The following is a 26938-nucleotide window of genomic DNA, read 5'->3' as shown; positions in this document are numbered from 1 at the left end:
GCACACAGAGACACACAGACGCACACAGAGACACACAGACGCACGCACAGAGACACACAAACGCACACAGACGCACACAGACACACACAGAGACACACAGACGCACGCAGACACACGCACACAGACGCACACACAGAGACACACAAACGCACACAGACGCACACAGACACACACAGAGACACACAGACGCACACAGACGCACGCACAGAGACACACAGACGCACGCACAGAGACACAGACGCACACAGACGCACACAGACGCACACAGACGCATCCCGTCTGTGCTGCCGGGGTCACAGTCGCCGCGCGTTCAGAGAAGTCGATGCTGCGGGGGGGGGGGAGGGGGGGGGGGCTCTCGGCAGAAAGCAGTGCACCACTTTGCCTGGGGAGGACGCTCTCAGGAACAAGGTACCGTCACAGAACGGCGTCTGAGGTCTCTCAGTTGCCCGCTTCGCACCCCCCCCCCGCCCCCCCACGTGCCCTGCCTGTAGAGGCGGGATCCGGTCGCGTCAAACTCAAAATAAAGTTTTGTTTTGCAACTCTCAGAGCTGCCATTTGCCGAGTTTAGTAACGCCCCACGAGACGAGCGGCTTCACCGCGCTCGAGAATCCGCGTTGAGACAGCGGCACGACACCAGCCCCGCGCTGCCCTCCCTGACCCCGCGGTGCCCTCCCTGACCCCGCGCTGCCCTCCCTGACCCCGTGGTGCCCTCCCTGACCCCGCGGTGCCCTCCCTGACCCCGCGGTGCCCTCCCTGACCCCGCGGTGCGCTCCCTGACCCCGCGCTGCCCTCCCTGACCCCGCGGTGCCCTCCCTGACCCCGCGGTGCGCTCCCTGACCCCGCGGTGCCCTCCCTGACCCCGCGGTGCCCTCCCTGACCCCGCGGTGCGCTCCCTGACCCCGCGGTGCCCTCCCTGACCCCGCGGTGCCCTCCCTGACCCCGTGCTGCGCTCCCTGACCCCGTGCTGCGCTCCCTGACCCCGCGGTGCCCTCCCTGACCCCGCGGTGCCCTCCCTGACCCCGCGGTGCGCTCCCTGACCCCGCGGTGCCCTCCCTGACCCCGCGGTGCCCTCCCTGACCCCGTGCTGCGCTCCCTGACCCCGTGCTGCGCTCCCTGACCCACGGTGCGCTCCCTGACCCACGCTGCGCTCCCTGACCCCGTGCTGCGCTCCCTGACCCCGCGGTGCCCTCCCTGACCCCGCGGTGCGCTCCCTGACCCCGTGCTACGCTCCCTGACCCACGCTGCGCTCCCTGACCCACGCTGCGCTCCCTGACCCACGCTGCGCTCCCTGACCCACGCTGCGCTCCCTGACCCACGCTGCGCTCCCTGACCCACGCTGCGCTCCCTGACCCACGCTGCGCTCCCTGACCCACGCTGCGCTCCCTGACCCCGTGCTGCGCTCCCTGACCCGCGCTGCACGAGGTCTGGGGAGAGGCGCCTCCCCAGACATCGTCCCGCGTGTTGGGTCGCAGAGTCGCGCCCCACGTGCGGGGGGAGGGGGACACGTCTCATGGCACGCGACGGGCTCTGATTGAAAATGTTCCCTCCGCTCCGTCGCTGCTTATTATCAACTTGGCTCTTCCGAAAGCACTCCCGTGTCACTCTGTGTGTGCGCGCGTGTTTATATTTAGCACGATGTGTGCATCTGATAGCCTCAAGGTGCACCTAGCCTGACACAGGAGTTGCGGTGGCGTCACTCTGTGACGAGTGGCGGCTGTTGTGTTCCTGGGGGTGTGTTTGTGTGCGCATCTCTGCGTGTATATGCGTCTGTATCTTCGGCCATGCCCCGAATGGCCGTGTGTCTGTAGCTCTCCGGGTATCTCGTATCGCTGGATGTGTGCGGTCACGCCTCGCCCAAATATACTCGAGAGACACGCGAGACACTTTCCCTCCCCTCCCTCCCCTCGCCCTCTCACCCCCACCCCTCCCCGTGCCTCTCTGCTACCCGTGGCTGTGGGGTTGACACGAGCGGTGGCTGAACTTGTGAGGGTTGCAACAGCTGCTGCTGCTGCTGTCAGCCAGGAGAGCCGAGCGTGGTCGCCGCGTCGCTACCGAAGGCGCAGGCGGTGCAACTGCGACAGGGCGCGTTGACCAAAGGAGCCCCCAGGCTACAGAGAGGTGGGGGGGAGACATAGCGAACGGGTGAGGGGGGAGGGGACATTTCATTCCCAGCACCAACAATTATATTCCATGACCACGCTGCGCTCCATCACCGCGCACAGCAGAGAGGTGAGCTGCAGGTAAAGCCACAGGTGAGATACAGGTGAGCCACAGATGAGACAGGCGAGGCACAGGTGAGCTGTAGATGCGAGCCGGAGGTGAGAGGCGAGACGCGGGCGAGCGAGGGAGAGGCGAGAGGCAGCTGCCTTGCCGCGTCTCTAAAGTGGGCTCGGGGTTTTACCCCGGTGTTGGAAAATAGCGGCAGAGTCACATTTCATCACCACTTGTGTCACACGCACACACGCACACACACGCACAGACACGTGCGCACACACACATACATACAACCGCCATTCGCCACTAAGTGGCGGTGACGTCACCACGGCGCGAGTGCCAGACTAGGTGCACTTTGAGGTCACGTGAAGTGTTTGAAGGTTCGCTGGAAAGAGGGCACGGGACGGTTGACTGAGATGACTGGCACATGCACCACCTGTGCTCCCTACTGTGTCACCTCGCTGCGTTTTATCCGCACGGCGCTTTGTGAGTCTATGGGCCTCTGTGTGAGTCTATGGGTCTCTGTGTGAGTCTATGGGTCTCTGTGTGAGTCTATGGGCCTCTGTGTGAGTCTATGGGTCTCTGTGTGAGTATATGGGCCTCTGTGTGAGTCTATGGGTCTCTGTGTGAGTATATGGGCCTCTGTGTGAGTCTATGGGTCTCTGTGTGAGTCTATGGGTCTCTGTGTGAGTCTATGGGTCTCTGTGTGAGTCTATGGGTCTCTGTGTGAGACTATGGGTCTCTGTGTGAGCCCATGTGTCTCTGTGAGTATATGGGTCTCTGTGTGAGTCTATGGGTATTTGTGTGAGTATATGGGTCTCTGTGTGAGTCTATGGGTCTCTGTGTGAGTATATGGGTCTCTGTGTGAGTTTATGGGTCTCTGTGTGAGTCTATGGGTCTCTGTGTGAGTCTATGGGTCTCTGTGTGAGTCTATGGATCTCTGTGTGAGTCTATGGGTCTTTGTGTGAGTCTATGGGTCTCTGTGTGAGACTATGGGTCTCTGTGTGAGCCCATGTGTCTCTGTGAGTATATGGGTCTCTGTGTGAGTCTATGGGTCTTTGTGTGAGTATATGGGTCTCTGTGTGAGTCTATGGGTCTCTGTGTGAGTATATGGGTCTCTGTGTGAGTTTATGGGTCTCTGTGTGAGTCTATGGGTCTCTGTGTGAGTCTATGGGTCTCTGCGTGAGTCTATGGGTTCCTATGCGAGGCATTGGACACCATCGACTCAATGCACCTGAGAACCCAGACAGTGGCTGACACCCAGATTCGAATCCAGGATCTCAGCAGCGCCGGTTCAAGTGTCCCTACCCACGGCCGTGATGAACCCCCTGAGCCAGCGAGCCGTTCACCATATTTCACTCGCACACGTGGGCATTTATTTAAAGGCACGGCGACGGGGGCTCTGTGCCAATGACCCCCCACCACTGTCCCCCCCCCACCCACCACCCACTGCCCCCCCACCCACCCCCTACTGCCCCCCCCCACCCACGCACCACTGCGCATTCCCGGCTGAGCGTTCCCGCAGCGCTGCCCCGGTCCGCGCAAACATCAGCTGCGGGCTCGCGCCGTTGGGAGGGGGTGGTGGTGGTGATGGTGGTGATGGTGGTGGTGATGGTGGTGATGGTGGTGGCTGCACAGCATTTAGGGGGGGCGCGCGGCGCGGAGGAAGGGGGTGAGTGGGGTGGAGGAGGGGGGGTGAGTGGGGTGGAGGAGGGGGTAGAGTGGAGGTGGAGGAGTCGGGTGCAGGGGGGTGAGTGGGGTGGAGGAAGGAGGTGAGTGGAGGAGGGGGGGGGTAGAGAGGGGGTGGAGGAAGGGGGGTGAGTGGGGGTGGAGGGGGGTGAGTGGAGGGGGTGGAGGCGGTATAGAGGGTGGAGTGGCGTGGTTGGGTGTTGGCACACAGAGAGAGGAGGACGGACACCGGGAGATTGACGGCCGCGTTATTTGCGCAGGGGACGTATCTCTGTCTCTTCCTGGCTCTCTCTGGCTCTATCTGGCTCTCTGTCTCTCCCTGGCTCTATCTGGCTCTCTGTCTGTATCGATCTGGCTCTGACTGGCTCTCTGGCTCTATCTGACTCTCTCTATCTGGCTCTCGCTCTCTGTCACTATCTGTCTCTGGCTCTCTTTCACTATCTGTCTCTCTCCCTGACTCTCTCTCTCTGGCTTTCTCTCGCTCTGGCTCTTTCTGTCTCTCTGTCTCTATTTGGCTCTCTTTGGCTCTCTCTGCGTCGCTTCGGCCCTCTACGGTTCCCCACGCGGCCCCGCTCCACCGCCGCTGTCGCAGCCGACGAGGAGTGTGAGGACGAGGAGGTGGAAGAGAGGAGGGGACGAGTGGGAGGAGAGAGACAGCGGAGTCGGCCGAGCAAGAGGGCAGAAGAGGAGGCGGAGAAGCGAGTGAGGAGTAGGGGGTGGAAGGGGGTTAGATGAGTGAGTGAAAGAGGACGTCAGAGGGGGGAACGAAACGAGGAGGAGGTGGAGGCGATCACTGCGATCGGGATGATGAGCAGCGATTGAGCCACTGTTCCAAACGGGGCCCAGATCCGCATCGTCGCGCTTTTGAATCCGCCTCCCGGCAACTCCCTCGCGAGTCGCGACCGACCTCGTCACGACGAGGGCGATGGACGACACTGATGACGAGGTGCGAGACCTGACGGCCAGGTCCTTCCGGAGTCTCTCGTTCCCCTACGAGGCGCTCGAAGACAGCGGCTCCCTCAAGGACAGCACGCCCGCGCCGAGCAGGAACCACGACAACAACGACCACCACGACAACAACAACCACAACAACCACCACGACCACAACAACCACCACGACAACAACAACCACGACAACAACCAACGCAGCAACTGCAACGAGCACGGCAAAGACGGCGGTAAGCTCAACGATCGTAAAGACAACAACGACGACGAGTCGATACTCAACCGCTGGCCCACGTACGTGGACCTGGGTTGGACAAGCCGCGAAGTCCGACGTTCCACCGCCAATGGGGAGCAGGGGGAGGTGGGGGCAGGGGTGGGGGCTGCGGGGTGTCAGGGCACGGCTAAAGGTGCTTTGAGTGTCGCGGTGCAGCAGCAGGAGGAGGAGGAGGAGGCAGGAGCAGCGCCGAGAGTCGATATTCCCATGACGCCAGGCGGCGAGGCTATAACGAGGGTGTCGGCATCGCGCGCGACACTCACCCAGCGCGCAGCGGCAATGAGCAGCGCGCCCAAGAGGGACGCGGTGCTGGAGACGCTGCTGCTGCAGCAGCTGCAGCAGCACCACCACAAGCACCAGCAGCAGCAGCAGCTGCTGCAACAGCAGCAACAGCAGCAACAGCAACAACATCATGAACAACAGCAACAACAACAGCAGCAGCAACAACATCAACAGCAGCTGCAACAGCAACAACAACATCATGAACAACAGCAACAACAACATCATGAACAACAGCAACAACAACATCACGAACAACAGCAACAGCAGCAGCAACAACATCAGCAGCAGCAGCAGCAGCAACAACATCAGCAGCAGCACGCAATCACGTTTGGCACTGAGCGCAAAGTGACTTCATATATGTCGGGCATGCACGTGGAGGAGAGCGGAGAGGCCTGCTACTTGAAGCAACTATCACATCGGCAGCAACATCAGCAGATCTACCATCATCATGAGCAGCAGCAGAAACATAATTATCATCATCAGCAGCAGCAGTATCATCATCAGCAGCAGCAGCACATCTGGCGGCAGACTGAAGGTCAAGTCGAGTTATCCGCCCAGGGAATGTCCGGGCACGCCAAGCAGGCGTCGAGCATCCTCAAGAGCGTCATCTCCAAGAAGATGCAGCTGGAGCAGGAGCTGAAGATGGAGCGCGGGGAGGTGGTGGACACGAGCGTGACGAGCGAGTGCGGCGACCCGCGGGGCCGAGACGAGGCCGCCGCCGCCGCCGCCGCCGGGAGCGCGGAGAGACGCGGGCAGGTCCAGACGCGCGTGTCCGTCCACCCCGACGTGGCGCGGGGTGGCGACGGCCTCGACAAGCGGCAGAAGTCGGTGTCGCAGAAGATTTTCCTGCACAGCGAGAACAGCGCCTTCACGTCGTGGGGACAGCGGCGGCACGAGGCGGCCGCGGATCTGTGCGGCGCGGCGCGACGCGACTCCAGACGGCAGACGATCCGGCTCGACTTCCCGCACGGAGGGGCCAGAATTGTCCAGGACGACGACGACGATAAGAAGAAGAAGATGATGATGATGCTGAAGATGAAGATGATGAAGCTGCCGCAGACGGAGCATGCGAAGCGCGGCTACAGCAGCAGCCTCTCGACCTCCGAAGGAGCCCGCCACGAGCCGGACGATGACGATGGTGCCGACGCCGACAGCTCGTGCTACCTCGCCGTCTCGACCCCTGCGCACGCGCCGAACTCCTCTTCCTCCGCCGTGGTGATGGTGGTGGAGGGAGACGGGAGGGAGATGAAGACGAAGCACAAGACGCAGGGCCTCGCGCAAGACGCCGCTACGGGCGTCTTCCGGAGCCAGGACGCCAACCTGCTGCTCAAGGTGGGCGACGCGGCGAGGAGCGCCCTCGTGTCGCGCTCTCCCGAGATCAAGATCAGCATCCGCAAGCGCGGCGGGGACACCGGCGCGAACCCGTTCAGCATCGCCAAGCTCCTCACGCCCAACATACCCGGCGGTGGCATCGACGATGGCCATCGCCACCATCACCACCATCACCCGACGACCCACGTCGCCTCCAGCGCGGCGTCCACCGCCAAGCCCACGCCGAGTTTCACCCTCCCGGCGATTTTCAAAATCGAGCCCGTGGACGTGGCGCCATCTCCGGCGAGGCTGGAGGAGAAGGTGAAAGGTCAGGCGCCCATCCACCACGTGCGTGACGTGCGCAAGCTGGTCAAGAGCTCCTACCCCGTGGGGTCGCGCGAGGACCACACCGACTCCAGGTCCACCACCTCGGATCATAGCTCCGGGGGGGCGACGACGGCGGTGGCCGCGGAGGTCAGAGGTCATTCGCGAGGGTGCGATGTCGCGGCCACCAACGTCACCACCTCCTCGTCGTCTTCACGCGGCCTCAAAGCTGTGGCGCCGCTCGTCATCAACTACAAGTCCATCACGCGGCAGGAGCGCGGTGACGACAGCAACGGGGACGCCGCGAAGGAGCGCGCCGCGGACGCGCGGTTCGGAGCCGTGACGACGGTGACGATGATGGGCGGCGCCCCTCTGGAGGGCCCCGGCGGGCGAGGAGGCGCGGAGGAGAAGGGCGCTCAGCAGCGCTTCGGCCTCAAGGTGGGAGCGGCCGACGAGCTGGCGGGCAGAGGCGGGCCCGCCAAGCCGTCGAGCCAGCTCGCCGTGGAGAAGCTGGAGGCGGCGGTGCGCTCCATGGAGGACCTCTACGTGTACGAGAACCACGAGTGGCGGCGGCGTCACGGGGCCGAGGCGCCGGTGCCCGAGAGCCACGTGCTGTCGCTCATCGCCTGCATGGAAAAGGGCGAGAAGGAGAAACAAGCGCACGCGGACGGGGCCGCGAGGGTCGTCCGCGTGCAACAGCAGCAGCACCAGCAGCACCAACAGCACCAGCAGCACCAGCAGCACCAGCAGCAACAGCAGCAGCAGCGCGCGCCGCTCGCCGCTGCCTCCGCGCCGCCTCCATCGCCCCGCCACGTGGCGCTCGGCCCCTCCGCGTGGTCGGCTCAAAAGGTCGCGCACAAATTGCCGCAGATCTTTGGCACGACGCAGACCGTGGCGGCCGCCTTCTCCAAGCGGCAGGAGCAGCAGCAGCAGGGGATGGTGATACGGTCCGTGAGGCCCCCGTGTCCCGCACGTGCGGATGAAGCCGGTGCCACTGCGTTCGCCAAGCAGCAGCAGGAGGAGCAGCAGCAGCAGGAGGAGGAGAGGGAGAGGTCGGCCGTGGCGGCTGCTGAAGTGGGTCACTACCTCACCATCCCCGTCAAGGCGAGCGCCCGAGACGGGAGTGGGGACCGCGTCTCAGGCAAGGAGCCGCAAGCTCTGCTCGATCTGCCTCCCACGGTGCCACCCAGGACTCACAGGGAGGCCAGCAGCCAGCAGCACGCGGCGCAAGTGGACGGCAAATCGCAGCAGCAGCAGCATCAACAGCAGCAGCACAGACACACGCACAGAGCGGTGAATCTGGACGAAAGAGGAAAGCGTCCCGAGGTCGGCAGCGGAAGAACGAGCGCCGCGAGCATCTCGAACATCCACGGCTCGAGCAGCGCCACCGCGAGCAGCGGCCACTTCGCCAAAATCCACACGACGTCCGCTCAGCAAAAATGTCCTCCATCCCCCCTGATCCTGCAACCCGTGCACCCGGCGCTCGCCTTCTCGGCGGCCTCCGAGCGTGACGAGAGGCGGCTCCCCCCGCCGCCGCTGCTGCTGCGCGCCATCGCCGGCTCCGCGAGCCCCGTGCCGCCCACGGCGTCGCGCCGCCGTCTGCTCGTCGACCCCGAGTCGGGCCAGTGCTACCTCGTGGACGCGCCGCCGCCGCCCGCGCAGCCGCAGCGCAGGACGCTGCTGGACGTGGAGACGCAGCAGTACGTGGAAGTGTCCGTGAGCCCGCAGGCAGCGGGAGTCGGAGGCACCGCGGGAGGCACCGCGGGCGGCGTCTACTCCGTGGCCATGCCGCCCGCGCAGTTTCTGTTCACGGCGACGACGCCCGGCGCCTTGGGGTCACACTTCGTGATGTTTCCCGGGGTCCTGTCCACGCACATCCAGGCCATGCCCGCCGGCTATGAGTACCAACAGCAGTTGCAGCAGCAGTTGCAGTATCAGCAGTTGCAGTATCATCATCAGCAGCAGCGGCAGTACTTTCAGCACCAGGGATCGATCGGCCTCGTTGAGGAACCTCAGAGCTCGCAGGGAAAATGCTTCTTCCAGAGCGGCAAGGAGGAGTCTAGTCCAGCAGTGGATCGGCCCTACTTCCTGCCGTCGGGAAAGGTGCTCGGCCCGGGCAACCAGGGCGTCTTCGCAGTCCCGGGGGGGTCCGGGGGCGACCTGGAGCTGCTCAAGGGGCCGGCAGCGGTCTCCTTCTGCTCGGCCGCGCAGGCCCAAGGGCCTCGCATCGTGGCGCCGCCGTCGTTCGACGGCACCACGATGAGCTTCGTGGTGGAGCACAGGTGAAGAGGGGAGCGGCGGCGTCACGTGGTGAGCTGGCGCACGCACGCACGCAGTCCAGAGGGGGGGGGGTTGGGGGTCACCCACACGCAGCTACCACCGCCCCCTCCACGCTCACGCCCCCCGCTCGCGAGCCCGAGGGGTTCCGTGTCACCTTGTGCCGCACAGGGACAGCTGCCACTGGGGGTGCGCTTCAAATAATAATAATAATAACACGACTGTCATCAGATTGATCTAGAGTGCGATTCCCGCTCATAGCCCCACACCGGAAACTATTTTCTGAACCGGTCATGGGCCTCCCCTCGGTCGACTCAGCCTCAAATGAGTGCTTGGCGCGATGCCAGACGTCGCTAGTCGGGAGGCACAGGCGGCCGGGCGTGGTGTTTGTCCCACCACTCGCTCATGCCCCGCGCCGGCCTTCACGCCAGCTCGCTCGTAGCACTTGTGTAATGCGGGCGAAAGCGACCTTCCGGATGTGACGTCACGAGGAGGCGGAGCCAGGTGACGTGGGTGAAAGGTAGGGGGTCCTTAAGCGGGTAAACCGGAAGGAGAAGGCAGTCGGGGTGTGAATGGAAAGGTGTGGGGCCACGCGGGCGTACGAGCCGAGGGGGCACCGTCAGAAGCGGGAGCCAACCCTGGGAACAGTAGGGAGCTACTGGGAGGTGTAAAGCTGCAGATAGAGATAGGCAGTAAGGTTGTGTGTGAGGAGCAGCGGAGTGGCTGCCAGGAGTCGCAGGAGGGACGAGAAGGCGAGACAGCACGAGGCCGTGAGAGCTGCAGCAGGAACAGCCAAGGGAGCTGTGTGAGAGTACAGCAGCGGAGCTGCTGTGGGGCTGCAAGAGCGACAAGAACAGCAGCGGGGCTGCTGATGTGGACTGGAGTGACATCGGAACCAGCACAGAGAGAATAAGAGAGACAGCCGTGTGGGGACGCAGTACGGACCGAATAAAGGACACTGAGCCAGATATCGTGGTCAAGTCTTTTATTACACTTGCACCGGACCGTCTGTTAATGAGATACGGGGTGGGGGCCTTTGTCGACTCGTGTTAATGTGACGCTTTGAGTTCGCCGAGCCAGTTAAGCAAAGCTACGCAAATGAAGCGAACATTATTATTATTACTCTTTGGTTCTTTCGGTAAAGTCACGTAGTTAGAAATAAAATAAAAAATAAAAATAAACAAATCACGACGTTTCGATCGCAACACAAGCGGTCGTCATGAATCATAATATTATTGTTGTTGCTGCTGCTGCAGTAAATGGGTCAGCAATGTAAACGTTAATAAGCTGCATGATTCCCCGTTGAGCCTCTGAGCCGCTGCCCGTGTAAGGTGAGACGGCGGCGACTCTGCGCCAGCCCCTTGGCCTGCAGCCCAACCCGCGGCGAGCCCGGCTGGCGCGACCTCCACCCCACGCGTCTCTCAATTAGCGCGGCAATTATCGGACTAAATGGGCGCAGGGTGGGTGGGATTATCTTGATATCCACCCTGCAGTGGAGCGGTGGCGCAGCGCTTAGCGCGGAGCTGCTGTGGGGCTGCAAGAGCGACAAGAACAGCAGCGGGGCTGCTGATGTGGACTGGAGTGACATCGGAACCAGCACAGAGAGAATAAGAGAGACAGCCGTGTGGGGACGCAGTACGGACCGAATAAAGGACACTGAGCCAGATATCGTGGTCAAGTCTTTTATTACACTGGGGTCAGAAGTGAAACGGCATGTCTAAGCAAGTAAGGAAGAAAATTCTCCCGGCGCCAGCATCGGCTTCTTCGTCCGACGACGACGAATTCCCTCCGACCACGGATTCTGCTGGGGTGGTGGAGGAGAGCCCTGCTGAGGCGAGCACGGGGACGGGCGTGGAAGATGTCGGCGCGATGGCGGGTCCGTCAACAACATCGGACGCTGACCAAGGATGGCAACAGGTGGCAGAACAACTGGAGACACTCAAGGACGTCCTGGCGCATCTATGTCACCTCGTTACGCCAAGGACAACGATGGAACGAGAAGGTGCTCCACGGGCCGCCACGTTGCCTGCCCTGCCGCCGCCATTGGCCACGCGGCAAGAAGACGCCATCTTGCGCGCTCCGCGGCGCCAAACCGCCATCTTGGCCACGCCGCGGGCCGACGCCATTTTGAATTTGCCTCCAGAACAACCATCATTGGAAGACGGCGTAAAGAGGAGTCGGAGTCGCCACCTTACTACAGTTAAGGAATTCTCTATCGGGGGCGATTGGAGCGCTTTCGCCTGCCGATTTTTGGCGGCGGTTCGTTCAGCAAGATGGACCGATGCGGAGGCCTTGGAAGTGTTGCCGACTCTACTGGACGACGAATCTGTTCGATTTTTCCGTTCCATAACGGCCGATAAGAAGAAGACTTTATGTGGAGTTTTTGAGGAAATGGCCGACGCCTATGAGCCACCTGACGACGCGCATCGGCGATTCGCTCAACGACAACGAGCACCCGAAGAATCGCCCGTGGCGTTCAGGGGTGCGGTGTTGGAGCTGGCCATGGCAGCATATCCTGACACGCCACAGGATCTGCTCGAGCCTCTCATATTGGGAAAAATGCTGGAGCTGTCTCGGGATCTGGGGATCCCCATGCCTGTGTGTGGGCATGAGAAGCTCACGTCCCGGGCGGCAGCAAAGTGTCTGGATGCGCAGCTTAATCTCCGTCGCTGGAAGCAAGTGGCGGCATGGACGGGTGGGCCCGTCAAGGAAGGAGGCGCGATGGGGTGGGACCCCACAAGGGCGATCTATGTGCCGGATGAGCGGGGTCCACAGGAGCTGACGGCTGCCTCCTCTCCATGGCCGGGGCCGCGCGCTACGCCATCGGGACGGGGCCGCCGGGATGCAAGACCTGCGCTTCGGCGCAACGAGGCCGATTGCTTCCGCTGCGGCCGTAGGGGCCATTACGCCAAAGATTGCTGGGCCCGCTTCCCGGGTCCGCCGCAGCAGGAGCCCACAACACCGGACAAGCCGACCAAGGAACCTCCGAAACAGGCATGTCGGCACGCACCAGACACTCGGCAAGGCTTTCCACCTCACCCACCACCTGTGTTGCGCGATCCTATTGTTGTTGTTAAAGAGAGGCCATCGACGGGGCCTTGTCATTCAGTTACGCAGTGGCGCAAATTGGCACGGAGAGTTGTCGCGGCCGCTACGGGTTCGTCCACTGTACCGGGGTCCATACAAGGTGTGGACGTGCGCATTTTGGTCGACTCGGGGGCGTCTGCGACTATTATATCGGATGTCATTTTCCATCTGTTGGGCATTCCGCCGGGGGCTGTGCGTCCGGTTTATGGGTCTTGCGTCGCTGCGAACGGGGGTAGTATGGGTATCGTGGGCCAGGTGGATGCTAAGATATCTATAGGGGATGTGTCGGCTTCGGGCGTTGTGTTAATATCGAGATCTTTGGCGGTTCCTTGCTTACTAGGCACGGATTTTTTGGCTAAGATGCCCATTTTGATTAAAATCAATGAGAATTGTATTGAATTGCCAGGGGGCCGTCGAATCTCGTTTCTGCCGTCGCCCTGGGGGCGACCTGCTTCGGCCGTACAGGTGCAGGCGCTGTCCGTCGCATCTGTGGACATCCCACCTGGTTCACAGATGCTTATACCCTTGCGGTATCGGAAGCCCCTGCCCAATCGGCTAGGAGCATTAGGGGTCTTGTTGTCACCATCCGCCACGATAACAACGGGATTGGCGTTAGTTGGGGCACAGACCATCGTCCGGCCGGATCAATTACCGATTTTACAGGTGCTTAATGCGGGGGTGGAAAACATCCGTGTTCCGGCCGGTACGGTTGTGGCACATGCCACTACGGCGTTTGCGACGCACGATTGTCCGCATCGCCGGGGAGTGGTCGCTGGTGTTTCCGAGCCAAGGGGTTCGGATAATCGTTGGATCGCTACCTTATGTGACGAAAATTCTTCCCTGTCCGTGGGGCAACGTGATGCGCTGCGTAAATTGTTGCTGACGTATTCGGATGTGTTCAGCTCCGACGATTTGGATTTGGGACGCACATCGTTGCTTTCCCATCACATTGAGACGGGCGACGCTGCCCCTATTCGGTTAAATTCGCATCGGATGAGTCCAGCGGAGCGAGAACACGTTCGGGGGGCGGTGGAAGACATGTTGGCTGCGGACATTATATCGCCATCTAACAGCCCATGGGGCGCTCCTGTGGTCTTGGTTAAGAAAAAGGATGGCAACTTGCGATTTTGTGTCGATTTCCGGAAATTGAATAAGATATCGGTGGCAGATGCGTACCCCCTGCCGCGTATGGACGACTCCCTTGACGCATTGTCGGGGGCTAAGTTCTTTTCCACACTGGACCTCTCTTCGGGATTTTGGCAGCTTCCCCTTGACGAGTCCTCACGGGAGAAAACCGCATTCCGTACGCCGCAGGGGTTATTTCAATTCAACTGCCTCCCGATGGGATTGAATGCGGCCCCTGCTACATTTCAAAGATTGATGGAGCTCGTTTTGACGGGGTTGCAGTGGGAGACGTGTCTTATATATTTGGACGATATTATTGTGTTCAGCCGCACATTTGAGGAACATTTAACGCGGCTGGAGACAGTGTTCACGAGGATGCGCTCTGCCAATTTGAAATTCAAACCAAAGAAATGCCACCTACTGCAACGGTCCGTCCGTTATTTGGGGCACATTGTGAGTGCAGAGGGGGTGTCCACGGATCCGGAAAAGACGGCGTGTGTCCGGGACTGGCCGACTCCGGCCTCTGTGGGGGATGTTCGGCGGTTTTTGGGATTTGCCTCGTATTACCGAAGATTTGTGCCGGGGTTTGCGACGATTGCGAGGCCCTTGCATCTCCTTACGGGTAAAGGACGGAAATTTGTTTGGGGAGAGCCGGAAGAGGCGGCCTTTCGGAGTCTGCGTGATCTATTGGCTACGGCCCCGACATTGGATTATCCCGATTTTGATCGCCCTTTCATTCTTGATACGGACGCGAGTGACACAGGTATTGGGGCGGTATTATCACAGTCTAAAGGGGGCGTAGAGCGCGTCGTGGCGTATGGTAGCCGAGTCTTGTCGCCTGCGGAAACACGCTACTGTGTCACTCGTAGAGAACTTTTGGCGGTTGTTTTTTTCCTACGGCAATTTCGACCGTACCTTTACGGTCGTTCTTTTATTGTGCGTACGGATCATGCGGCCTTGCAATATGCACTTAAAATGGACCAGCCATCGGGACAGTGGGCACGTTGGTTGGACACGCTGCAGGAATTTTCCTTCCAAATTCAACATCGGAAGGGAGTGCGCCATGCGAACGCTGACGCACTTTCCAGATTACCAGGGCGCGCCCCTTGTAAATGTGCGTCGGGGACGCATAGGTGTTCGCCGATTCTGAACCCCCCTCAGCCGCTTTCGTTGGCCGTCGGGAAGTCGGATACTCCGATGGAACCGGGACCGACTGATGGGGTTTTGAATCTGCCGCGGTCTGTCTGGATTCGGGAACAGATGATGGACGAGTCGTTGTTGTCCATGCGGAAGCGGTCTATGAGGGACAATGGGAGTCCGAGTTCGGCTGTGGGGCCGCGAACCGCTCTCCGAGATGGTCTGCTTATGTGGCAAGAAAGGTTCCAGGAAAGCTGGCGTGTGGTGGTACCAACGTCCTTGCGATTTGAGTTGATTAGAACTCTCCATTGTGACACACTATTGCATTTAGGGGTGCAGAAGACCTTGTTGACGTTACAACGTCATTATTTTTGGCACGGCATGGCGACAGATGTCGTAGGGCACGTGCGCGCGTGCCCTGAATGCGCCCGGCGTAAGCCGCCTAAACATCCTTACGTGCCGCCTCTCCAGTCGATTCAGGTGTCTCGAGTCAATGAATTGGTGGCACTGGACATATTGGGACTCTTCCCACCATCGGCGAGGGGAAATAAATATTTGCTGGTAGGGGTTGAGTATCTCTCCCGTTGGCCGATGGCCTGGCCGTTGCCCGATCAGTCGGCCGCGGCCATCACCGACGCCTTTTTGTTTGGGTACATTATGGACAAGGGGGCACCGGAGAGACTCCTCACGGACCAGGGCCGAAATTTCTCTTCTAAATTATTGGCTGAAGTGTGCGCAGGCCTTGGGACTAAGAAGATACGGACATCTCCATACCATCCGCAGACGGATGGTATGGTTGAGCGGCTGAACAGGACATTGTCTGCCATGCTTTGCCATACTGTGAGTGAACAGCAATCGGATTGGGATCTGCACATCCCCGGAGTGCTTTCGGCGTACAGGATGACGCCCCATGCGGCTACAGGGTATTCGCCGTTTTACCTTATGTATGGTCGGGAAAACGTGCCTCCGGTGGATGTGCAATTGGGTACTGGGGTGAAGGGACCTCGTAAACCACTCCCTGAATACATTCAGGACACGGTTCGCCGGGTTACGGAGGCGCGGGAAAACGCCCGCGTGGCTACGGCCAAAGCCCAGGCCCGGAACGAGCGGTATGCTCGGCGGTCTGAGGGGGAGTGCCCCTGGAAGGTGGGAGACCTGGCCTGGCTCCATTGCCCGCAGGTGCGGCCGGGGACCTCTCCTAAATTGCACAAACCTTGGCATGGTCCTGTGCGCCTCATTGAGGTTCCCAATCCACAGTCGGCGCGCGTTCAGTTTGGTTCTCGCCGTTGGTTTGTTCATACGTCGCGATTGAAACCATATGTTGCTCCCCTACGTGATGCGTCATCTCCCAATGTTGCCTTGCCGGGGTCTGTTGCTGCTGACTCTGACTCTTCCCCGCCTGCGTCCATTGATCTTGCTGGAGCGCCTGTCGTACCTGTTCCAGACAGGCCGACCGTGACACCGCGGGGGAGGAGTGGGCCTGTTCGGAGGGCGCCTGCCAGGGCTGCGGTACCTTCAAGCCCGGCGACCCTTCCGACCCCGCTGCAGGCGCATTCGCGGAATACGACCAAGACTGATTCGTCAGGGACACGAGATGTCGGTGGACTTCCAATCGCAGCAGGGGAATTACCCCCTGTCATTTCTCGTGTTCCATCGCGTCCCCGTTCTACAAGTGGGCCGCCGACCGTCCGGGACGGGCCGGCGACCCGCACTCGTTCCAAATCGCTTACGTTTCGTTGATTGTATGTTGTTCTTGTTCTTGCCGTCGTATTTATCGCATGCTTTCGTACGTTCGTCGATGTTACTTGTGTGTTGTTCTTGTTGTTATATTGCATGCTTAGTGTCCTTTAAGGGGGAAGGTCGGTTCACCGCATTACGCTTTGGTGTTGTTCAGCCGAGGTCGGCTGGGTTTTTTCTATGGGGGAGGGTGGTGTAATGCGGGCGAAAGCGACCTTCCGGATGTGAGGTCACGAGGAGGCGGAGCCAGGTGACGTGGGTGAAAGGTAGGGGGTCCTTAAGCGGGTAAACCGGAAGGAGAAGGCAGTCGGGGTGTGAATGGAAAGGTGTGGGGCCACGCGGGCGTACGAGCCGAGGGGGCACCGTCAGAAGCGGGAGCCAACCCTGGGAACAGTAGGGAGCTACTGGGAGGTGTAAAGCTGCAGATAGAGATAGGCAGTAAGGTTGTGTGTGAGGAGCAGCGGAGTGGCTGCCAGGAGTCGCAGGAGGGACGAGAAGGCGAGACAGCACGAGGCCGTGAGAGCTGCAGCAGGAACAGCCAAGGGAGCTGTGTGAGAGTACAGCAGCGGAGCTGCTGTGGGGCTGCAAGAGCGACAAGAACAGCAGCGGGGCTGCTGATGTGGACTGGAGTGACATCGGAACCAGCACAGAGAGAATAAGAGAGACAGCCGTGTGGGGACGCAGTACGGACCGAATAAAGGACACTGAGCCAGATATCGTGGTCAAGTCTTTTATTACACTTGCACCGGACCGTCTGTTAATGAGATACGGGGTGGGGGCCTTTGTCGACTCGTGTTAATGTGACGCTTTGAGTTCGCCGAGCCAGTTAAGCAAAGCTACGCAAATGAAGCGAACATTATTATTATTACTCTTTGGTTCTTTCGGTAAAGTCACGTAGTTAGAAATAAAATAAAAAATAAAAATAAACAAATCACGACGTTTCGATCGCAACACAAGCGGTCGTCATGAATCATAATATTATTGTTGTTGCTGCTGCTGCAGTAAATGGGTCAGCAATGTAAACGTTAATAAGCTGCATGATTCCCCGTTGAGCCTCTGAGCCGCTGCCCGTGTAAGGTGAGACGGCGGCGACTCTGCGCCAGCCCCTTGGCCTGCAGCCCAACCCGCGGCGAGCCCGGCTGGCGCGACCTCCACCCCACGCGTCTCTCAATTAGCGCGGCAATTATCGGACTAAATGGGCGCAGGGTGGGTGGGATTATCTTGATATCCACCCTGCAGTGGAGCGGTGGCGCAGCGCTTAGCGCATTGCGCTGCGAACCCCGGCGAGGTTTCGTTTAAATTCCCAGCCAAGGCGAACGTCAGTGGCGAGCAAGATGGTGCAGTGGTGACATTCACGTCTCACAACAGCGAGCACCCACGTTCGTTCCCCGATTCGGGCGCCTCTCTGCGTGCGGTTTGCAAGGTCTCCTGTTCCGCAGAACGCGACTGAGTCTGTGAGAGTGTAAGTGGGTGCGATCGCGTCATCTTTGCCTTTTCTCCCCTTGCTCTGCAGAATGCGTGCGAGTGAAAGTTGTGAGTGTGCGTGCGTGTGTGTGGGTGCATCTAGCCTGAGTGGCGAGCGGCAGCTGCTGTTGTTGCTGCTGCTGCTGCGCGTGTCTGTGTGGAGTTTGGTGCGTTCCCTCCCTCCCTGTTCTGCATTGGCCTCCCCCGGGTTACGGGCGCCACGGTGGCTCGGAGATGTTAACAACCTCGCCTGGTATACAGGAGGTCCTGGGTTCTATCCCGACCCTGACGCCTGCTGCTGTATATTTGGAGTTTGCGTGTTCTCCTCGTGGTCGCGTGGATTTTTCTCTGGGTCCTCTGGTTTCTCCTTGCACATTTAGAAACATGCGTTTAGAGTATTGGCTACTATACATTAGCACGTGATAAGCCACTTCGTTGAGTTATCATAGCTCAGTGGGCCTTTACCTGGTAAACAAATAAAAAGGAGTACTCTAGTTTCCTCCAGTAGCCAAAAAAACATGCAATGTACCGTCACTGGCTTTGGCCAAACATCTCAATGTAGCAACAGAGTTTTCAGATTCAGCGAGCTTTTCCTGGGTAAATAAAATATTTAAATCGGTCCTGGGCGGCTCCCCCCCCCCCCCCCCCGCACAGATGAGCGCGGTGAAGTATGGTCATGGCGCCTCCGTGGCGTGCGGAGGAGGCCTTCGTCCAGCAGTGGATTGTCAAGGGGATGTCAACCTTTGCCCCCCCCTCGCTCTCCCTAAACTATTGCAGGCGGCATGGACGTTTGAGGTCTTGGGGGGACGCGAGTTGCTCCAGAGAGGCTTTGGTAGGAATGGGACCACTGCGTGGAGTAGCCACGTGGCGTCTTACCCCGGAATGCCTCGCCGAGTCTCAAGATTCTCTTTTGCCGGAAGGATGCTGCTCATAGAGCGAGACTAAGGCACCGTGCGGATGCATTACTGCCGTGTGCTGACTGGGCTTTGGTATCCGCGCCGTGCTCACAGCGCAAGGCGATCACGGAGGAAGGCGCCGTTGTTGTTTCAAACCGGGGTCCTACGCGGGCAGACCGATGCTCGCCCCCACGGGCCAATGTGCTGAGTCACCTTGTGGCAAGCAGTGACCGTCTGCCGCGGGAGGTGCCCTTGCATTTGCCTCGAGACGAGACGTAATTCGCTCGTGGCGCGTCGATCGCTCCGAGCCATCGCTGTCGTCCAGCCACTGCTGCTTGCTCCGTGTCCCCGCTCGTGGCGCGCAGCTCACCCCGAGTCGCGTGTCCGCCCCGTGCCCTCTGTCGCCCCGTGCAGGAGAGCCGGCGACCTCTGACCCCGGCCGGGGGCCGCCCTGCTGCTGGCGGCAGGGCCCACGGCCTCAACGACGCAGACGCGAAACGCCGTCGCGAAGGTCCGGATGGGATTCGCGTCCCTCTCCCTCGCCTAGGGGGGTGGGGGGGGGGGGGGCTGGAACCCACGGCCCATGCGCTACTTCATTTCGTGAGGCCTACGACTCCTAAACAACATTCATCGGTCACCGCAAGCCGCGCCGATCGGGCACTAGACGGGGACATTCGCGACCTGGCAACGAGCGCGTGACTCGCCACGAGTTCTGCTGCCGTCACTGCGAGGGCCTCCCGGGGCGGCGAGAACCGACCGAGCCGCGCGCGGCGCCAACAGGTCGCTCGCTCGCCACGGCCACCGCACGTGGAAGGCCACGGTACCCGGACGCTGGCGTGTCCCGTGACCCATGGCCAACATCGACATGGAGGCGTCATCGTGGCCATAGGCGCTGATGCCACCACCACCACCACCGCCGCACCTCCTCGCTGCCGACTCGCTCTCCCTGCCTCTCCCCTTCCCCGGGTCCCACAGCTGGAGCCACGCAGCCACCACCGCGATTCTGCCCCCGCGAGGGACGTGGGGGGAGGGGGCTGGGGGGCACAGAACGACAATGGAATGTTCTGCACCGCCCTCTCCGACCCACGATGCCTATCACACCTGATATGCACGGTGGTCGCCTTGCCAAGCCCTATCCAAAGCTTAGCCCCGCTTAGTCTCATTAACCCCCCCCCCCCCCCCCCACTTTGCGCAAGAGCGCAGAAGCGTGGCCACCACATCTACGCCTCTATATAAGGAATGAAACACGCTGGCTGTCGCCTGATGAAGCTGGTTGCAATTACTGGCGAAACGTCGTACTCAGATTGTAAATGTTGTGGCTTGGCTCTCCAGCACACCGGTGTGCTGTACTAGTATATTACACTATACATTACTATACACTACACTATACACTACACTATACACTACACGCTAGTGCTGTACTAGTGACGAATTGGCCACGTTCTGTTTACGTGACAACCCTTACTAGTTGGCTGTGTCGGGTGGTGGCGGGTTTAACGACACATTTATACATTTACGCAATCTAACCCAACAAAACCTCTATTGTGGATGATATTGATCGCCAAAGCCTCCTCCTACTCCCTGTTCAACTTAGTTCCCCAGGTCTGCTGGTTTTGGGCGCGTGCTGGGTGATGCGGCTCCTTTGCGCGAGTCCACGCGGCGCGGACAGTCGCCTCGCGAACCGAGGACGCCTCGGCAGAGCCTCGAGTCCTCAAGTCGACTCACGAGGCTCGCGACGCGCGCCACGAGCCGAGGGTGAGAGTCGATTGTCCGCGACGCGCACCGGAACGAGACGACGATCACCCATCTGGCGTCGCAACCCAACATTTGCCACGTGGTAGTTTCATTTTTGTTAAATATTATAATTTGTTAACGTGACAAAAATGGGTATCATTCATTTTCAGAGCTCGAACGTCAACCAAATTGATGAACACAACGAGGTCGTGGTGGTGGTGGTTTTCTGTGCAGCAAACTGCTGCCAGAGCTGAGACCATCAACCTCGCTCGACTCGAGAATCCCCGTTTTTCATCGCCGTGGCTCCGACGGGGGTGCGAACCCAGGCTGAGGTGGCTTGGATGTTGGGTGTTGGGTGGTGGGGGGCGGTGCCGGCTCGCAAGCCGCGGGCCCTGGGAGCGGACCGCGTCTGGCGAGGTTCACTTCTCCAGAGGCGGCGCGCGGAGCGGTGGCGCGCGGACGACCCGTGCCGGGGCTGTGACACGCGCGTGCGCGCTGGTGTGTGTGTGTGTGGTGCTTTTGCCGTGGCTGCCATGGTAAGGGTGAGGATGATGCTTTCACGTGGGTTTTTTTTTTTGCGATGTGATTCCCCCCCCCCCTCGTTGTTGTGCGAGTTGACTGAAATTTCGCTGCGCGTAGATCCCCACCTCGTTGTGCCCTTGGAGACTCCATGGGGCGAGTGCTGCTAGCGAGCGCCTATTGATGGTGGCGGTGTGACCTGGACCACATCTTGCCAACTTCGTTGTTTCCCCCCAGTGCTAAAGTTGGACACAAAGCACCGGGTGCCTATCTTAGGCTGAGCACGTTCAAATATAATGTGTTGCCTTTGGTTGGGAATTGAACTCAGTCGACCGGGATTGCTAAAGACTATGCCATTGTGCCACGCACACATATGCATAGATACTCACAGACACAACAACAACCGCCATTCGCCACGAATTGGCGGTAACGCTTGTGCCAGGCTAGGTGCACCGTTAAGGCCACGTTAAGTGTCGAACGCCCGTTGGTAGGTCACGGGGCAGACCCAGGTGCCACGGGTCGACTGACAGACACACTCATTCATACCCCCACACACACAGCCTCAATGACTCACAATGACGCATGCAGAGACCAACACCATAGCCAGATAACTTCGTCTGTCCATTGCTGTTGTTTACACAGAACACTGGGTACGCATTTAAGGCTAAGTCGATGAGGGGGAGGCCCAGGAACGGTTGAGAAAGTCGACATTGATGTTGACCGTGGACGCCAATCGAACTTGGGCCACCGGGTCCGTAGCGCGGTGCGCTAACCACGAGGCCACCGCTCCTCGCACGTGTACCAAGGCTCGCCCTTACACACACGACGGGCACGATCACTGAACCCTCCAAAAGTTAAACCACAAATGTTTAACTTGCAAAGTTATTGTATTTTCTCATTTGCTATACAGCCAGACAATACGACAAACCACTAACCTTAAACATCCAGTCGTTCATAAAAGTTGAAGGCAGAATAGTACTATAGTAATAGAGCAAGTGCAGAATCACTGAACCTGGAATTGATAGCTTGAAAGCATTTAGCGCGGGGCCCTTGAAAGTGCGGGGCCCGTAGCATGTGCAGCTACTTGTGCTACTGGGATAATCCGGCACTGAGAGGGGGGGGGGCAGTGCTGCTGTGCGTTTCCCAATCGAGCAATTCGCGGGCACATTTGTATAAATTTGGCAGGTTTGGACCGTGACGTCGGCACACGATTCACATACTCGTCATCGAATGACGTCAGTCAGATCTTTAACATACGCTGCGATGCAGATGGCCCGTTCGTTCATTTTTTGAAAAAATTTGAAGTTAATAAACCCGCGGCGTTAACCAGGGCGTCCCGTCGGGGTCGAACCGCTCGGCTGCGTGGGCGCGCGGCTTGCGACGTGCGAGGGAGTTATTCTGAGCGCCGGGCAGCGGGACCGGCCAGCCACGGCGAGTGTCACACTCGCAGTGCCGTGACTACGAGTGAGCTCATACAGCAGCAGGCATGCGGCATTCGCTTGACGCGAGTGGCACTTTAAATAAACAGCCGCGTGTCTCGTGGAACGAGCGCCCTAAATACTTGCCGGTTAAACAATGAAATAGCGCGGCGCCTTACTCAAGCCGATTGCGTACAGTGAGCCCTGCGGAGGCGAGTGTGTTGTTGTTGTTGTTTGTTGTGCACCGTGTGCTTGTGTTCGAGCACACCGCGCAAAGGGGTTGCGATTTGTTCAGATTCGCCGGAGGTCGTAGGCTCGGATTGTGATATCTCTACTAAAGCGAATGGGGGCCGCGTTACCGAACAGACGCTATTGAGAGTGAATTGACGTCACGTTAACAAGTCTCTATGAAAGCGAATGGACGAGCGGATCTCTATGGAAGTAAATTTCAATTAAAATTTGTGTTAGATCTGTATGAAGGTGATTGGACGTGGAAGAGTGGCAGTCACTTGGATTTACATATCTCCATTTGTGAGTGAGTGAACTCGTCACCCCAGGTCTCTGTGAGAGCGATCATCGGTCACGTGAATCATCAGCACTCCCTGACAGCCGAGCGGTGACACGGCCCACGGGTAGCGTGTTCGCAGCTTGTGGCAGAAGTTCGTGGTTCGGCCCGGCAGGCCGCCCTGGTTAACGCCGAGGTTGTATTAACCCTCAAAATGCTACGCGCCGTCTGCTTTGTCGTGGATCTTCAAGATCCCGTGAAGTGACGCCAACATGGAGAAGCCGTTGCCCGCCGATGACATTGACCTAATACTTGAAGAAGAAATACCCGCAAATAACTCGAGTGGGATTATGCGCAGCGACCTCGCCTCCGACTGTGACGCTGCTGCCGGCTGTCCGTGAAACGCAGCAGCGCCCTGCTCCGTAATGGCCCTGCGCGAGAGAAACAAATACAGTTCATTCGCGAGAAGTCTGTCACAGCAACGGCATCTGACACGACGTCCACGCGGACGAGCTGCCACCTCCTCCTCCTCCAGCAGCATCGCTGAGCCAGGAGAGAGTCGTGGAGTCGCTGAGCCAGGAGAGAGTCAGGGAGTCGCTGAGCCAGAAGGGAGTCAGGGAGTCGCTGAGCCAGGAGAGAGTCGTGGAGTCGCTGAGCCAGGAGGGAGTCAGGGAGTCGCTGAGCCAGGAGAGAGTCGGGGTGCCTCGCAGGAGGCTCTGGGATGGGGCAGCAGTGAGTGGCTTCCGCTGATGGTTTCAGTGACCGACGTTCGCTCTTATCGAGACTCGGGGTGACGACGACGAGTTCACTCACTCGCAGTGGGGACCTGGGAATCCAAGTGACCGTCAACCTTCATTCGCTTTCAGACAAACCTGTGAGCTCAAGCGCCACCTAGCGACGTTCAGAGATCGGTTGAAGCGACCTCCATGCGTTTGGTCATCACTGGGGGTTTTGGTAAAAGCTTTCATGATCGGTTATCCGTGACAAATGTCAGACGCTGGCAACCGGTCACAGTGCAAAGCGTGTCACTGATGGGCCGCATTGGCACAAACCGCACGGCGGCCTACGTCACCGCGTGGTTCATTTGCTCTCGATTCTCAGTTACCCGGGAGAATTGCGCGGCCCTGCAATCGCTCGCTCACGCCGCTGCTGGCGGAAGGCGCCTCCACTATCGGTCGCTCTCGAGGCTCCTCGCCTCCTCTTCCACGCTGGAGGCGCTGGGCTCACCCGCACATTTTGCTTTCACCGCGTGCGACTTTCCCGTCGACCGGCCCAGGGTCGCTCGCAACCAATCCACACCGCGGCAGCTGCCCTGCACCTCGCAGTCAACGCGCTCATTGCGCCGAAACATTTTATTTTACGTGCGGCGAACCGATAACCGGCTCGCACCGGTTTTTCACTGCGGTGACCGGTAATGCAAAACCACCGTGTTCCAACGACCCCAGCCTGTTAGTTATCGCAAAGGTCAAATGCAGGACGAGGATGGGGGTCACGGCACCACGTGGGGTGTGAACCCATGTTGCCCTTGGTGTCCGTGGCGCCGAGCTGAGCGGTGAGGAGAGAGGAGCGGTGGGTGAGGAATGTGGGTGAGGAATGTGGCAGGTGGTGGGGGCATGTGTAGGACGGGGCCCCGACTCGTGACGGGCAGGGTGAGAGGGTGAGTGAGAGGGGGAGTCAGAGGGTGAGTGAGAGGGGGAGTGGCGGACAACCGAGAATGGAAGCGCCGGGGAACTTTGGGGGGGAGAGGGAGGGGGGGGTCCTTTGAGTTGATGTGCGGTCACCTTGTGAGAGAGTGAGTGGGTGTGTGTGAGAGTGCGTGAGTGTGTGAGAGTGGGTGAGTGTGTGGGGAGCGGTGGTGTAGCGGTTAGCGCGCTGCGATACAAACCCGGCGAGCCGAGTTCGATTCCCGCTCACGGCCAACACCAGTGACGATTATCTGAACCGGTCCCGGGCCTCCCCTAGGTCGACTCAGCCTAAAATGAGTACCTGGGGCGGTGTGTAAACATCACCAGGGAGACAAAGGCGGTCGGGCGTGGTGCTGGCCACCCATCCCCTTGTGTATTGTTCCGGCCTTCATAGGTGCTCGCTAACAGCACTTGTCCCTAGAGTCTGTTAAGGCTATATGGCGGATATTTGTCTTGTCTTGTGTGCGTGTGAGAATGTGTGTGTGTGAGTGGCGTGAGAATGGGTGGCTGAGTGTGTGGAGCGTGTGAGACTGAGTGGCTGAGTGAGCGAGTGTGAGACTGAGTGGGTGAGTGAGTGATGAGTGAGTGTGAGACTGAGTGAGTGAGCGAGTGTGAGACTGAGTGGGTGAGTCTGCGTGTACTCGTGAAACACCCAAACACAAAGCCATTGTGACCGTCACTGCTCGCCCATTGTACTGTGGATTGTCGCGTGTGACGCCGACTCGAGGGGTCGGCTCGTCAGCCAAACCAAACTACCAATCAGCGTCGTTGTGGAACATGTATCAGTAGCGATCGATGGCTACACAATGCCTGCGCATAGCCGTCAATGCACGTGGCAACACATTTGTGTGTTTACGCATCCCAAGAGCCTCGCGACCCGTGCTCAACCAATGCTGCCTCACGTACTCGCGGAAGCAGCGCCGCGGGGACTGATGGTGAGACGTCGTCACGACACCGAACTTTGTGTGTTTGTTCATCTTTCTTCTTTGATGCGGAGGGGCGCACGGGCGCAGTGAGTCGTCGTGCACAATGTCGCGGCACGCCGTGTAACCCCCATGGCGTGCCGCTGCACCACCCGGACGGATCTCGCTGCCAGGGTGCTCGTGACGAGCGCTTTGCCGGAGGACGCCACCACCACCGTGATAGTCGCCTGGTGTTTGGGGGGGAGGAGGGATGGGCTCCTCTGTTCGTGGGATCCGGCGGCTTGCAGCGGATGCGTCGACTCGCGAGTCGAGCTGCTGCTCTTCCCCTGGAGGCGCACGCGCGTCCCGACTGTCCACGTGGCCGAGCTGCGGAGTGTGCAGGCGGTGCAGCTGCACGGGGGGGGGGGGGGTTACGGGCCGGTGAAGCAACGAGGCAACGAAGTGGGGGGCGGGGATGGGGAATTGGAGTCCGCCTCGGAGCGCCGCTGTTGTGCGGCACAGATTTGTTTAAATGCAAATACCGTGACGTCACGGACGTGTTTTCAGGGCACGTTTCATCATTAAACAGCAAAAGCACCGCGCGCGCGGTGACGTCACCAGAGTGCTCCTGAAAGTCGAGGTGACGTCACTAGAGTGCTCCTGAGAGTCGCGGTGACGTCACCAGAGTGCTCCTGAAAGTCGCGGTGACGTCACCGGTGTGCTCCTGAGAGTCGCGGTAACGTCACCGGAGTGCTCTTGATGAAAGTGACGATGTGTCGTCATGGTGATAGTGAGGATGTGTCGTCATGGTGATGGTGACGATGTGTCGTCATGGTGATAGTGAGGATGTGTCGTGATGGTGTTAGTGACGATGTGTCGTCATGGTGACGGTGACGATGTGTCGTCATGGTGATGGTGACGATGTGTCGTCATGGTGATAGTGAGGATGTGTCGTCATGGTGACGACGTTGTGAGTGTGTTCAAGGTTTTGCTAATTATTTAATTAAACGCACGTGCGTGCATCCACGTGGCCGTGTCTTGCAACCGTCCGTGGGTCACAATGGGTGACGTCCAATCCCAAGTGTCTCTCTCTCTCCTTGTCCAAACACTCGCGCTCGCTCAACAGCAGTCGCATTGCGACTCGCAGACGGCAGTGAGGCGGTGGTCGCCTCGACCCGAGGTCCATCCATTGGCACGCGCGCCGCCCACTCCCCAGCTCAGACCACATCCTCCCGACGCGGAGTTGCGTTAGGACGGGGATTGGTGCCGTCGCTCCACCACGCACACTGTGAAGTCACAGGCTGAGGGATGGAACGTGTATCGTTCTGCCACGCTCTAGATACACAACCGTTGCACGAACGTTCAAAGAAAGACGCCTTTAACTTTTGCTGTCGACATGGCCGAGCAGTAGCG

The 26938-nt window shown here is 59.5% G+C and overlaps 2 protein-coding genes across 2 annotated transcripts in view; both read left to right on the top strand.

Annotated features, from left to right (window-relative positions):
* Positions 1-4608: 4608 nt before the first annotated feature.
* LOC144946616 (uncharacterized) lies at positions 4609-19382 on the top strand. The gene is made up of 6 exons (XM_078875631.1): positions 4609-5342; positions 5751-6379; positions 6464-7771; positions 7910-7986; positions 8374-9349; positions 19177-19382. Exons 1-5 carry the CDS (start codon positions 4829-4831, stop codon positions 9323-9325), a joined length of 3480 nt encoding a protein of 1159 aa, XP_078731757.1. The 5' UTR covers positions 4609-4828; the 3' UTR covers positions 9326-9349; positions 19177-19382.
* Positions 19383-22358: 2976 nt separating this feature from the next.
* LOC144946528 (solute carrier family 23 member 1-like) overlaps positions 22359-26938 on the top strand; it is a 75903-nt gene continuing 71323 nt past the window's right edge. The window contains exon 1 of the mRNA XM_078875502.1: positions 22359-22446. The gene's annotated coding sequence lies outside the window, so the exon portion shown is untranslated. The remainder of the gene's footprint in view (positions 22447-26938) is intronic.

This window comes from Lampetra fluviatilis, chromosome 41 (assembly GCF_964198595.1).
Source record: "Lampetra fluviatilis chromosome 41, kcLamFluv1.1, whole genome shotgun sequence".
NCBI classification, from domain to species: Eukaryota; Metazoa; Chordata; class Hyperoartia; order Petromyzontiformes; family Petromyzontidae; genus Lampetra; species Lampetra fluviatilis.
Note: the sequence above shows the minus strand (reverse complement) of the source record. Positions and strands in the feature narration are given on the sequence as shown.

Bases quoted from the DNA above. Each gene is read 5' to 3' on its own strand.
- LOC144946616 (XM_078875631.1), top strand. From the start codon at position 4,829: ATGGACGACACTGATGACGAGGTGCGAGACCTGACGGCCAGGTCCTTC. The intron at 5,343-5,750 runs GCGAGGCTATAA...CTGAGCGCAAAG, and splicing joins TATTCCCATGACGCCAGGCG to TGACTTCATATATGTCGGGC. The intron at 7,987-8,373 runs GTCCGTGAGGCC...CGAGGTCGGCAG, and splicing joins CAGCAGGGGATGGTGATACG to CGGAAGAACGAGCGCCGCGA.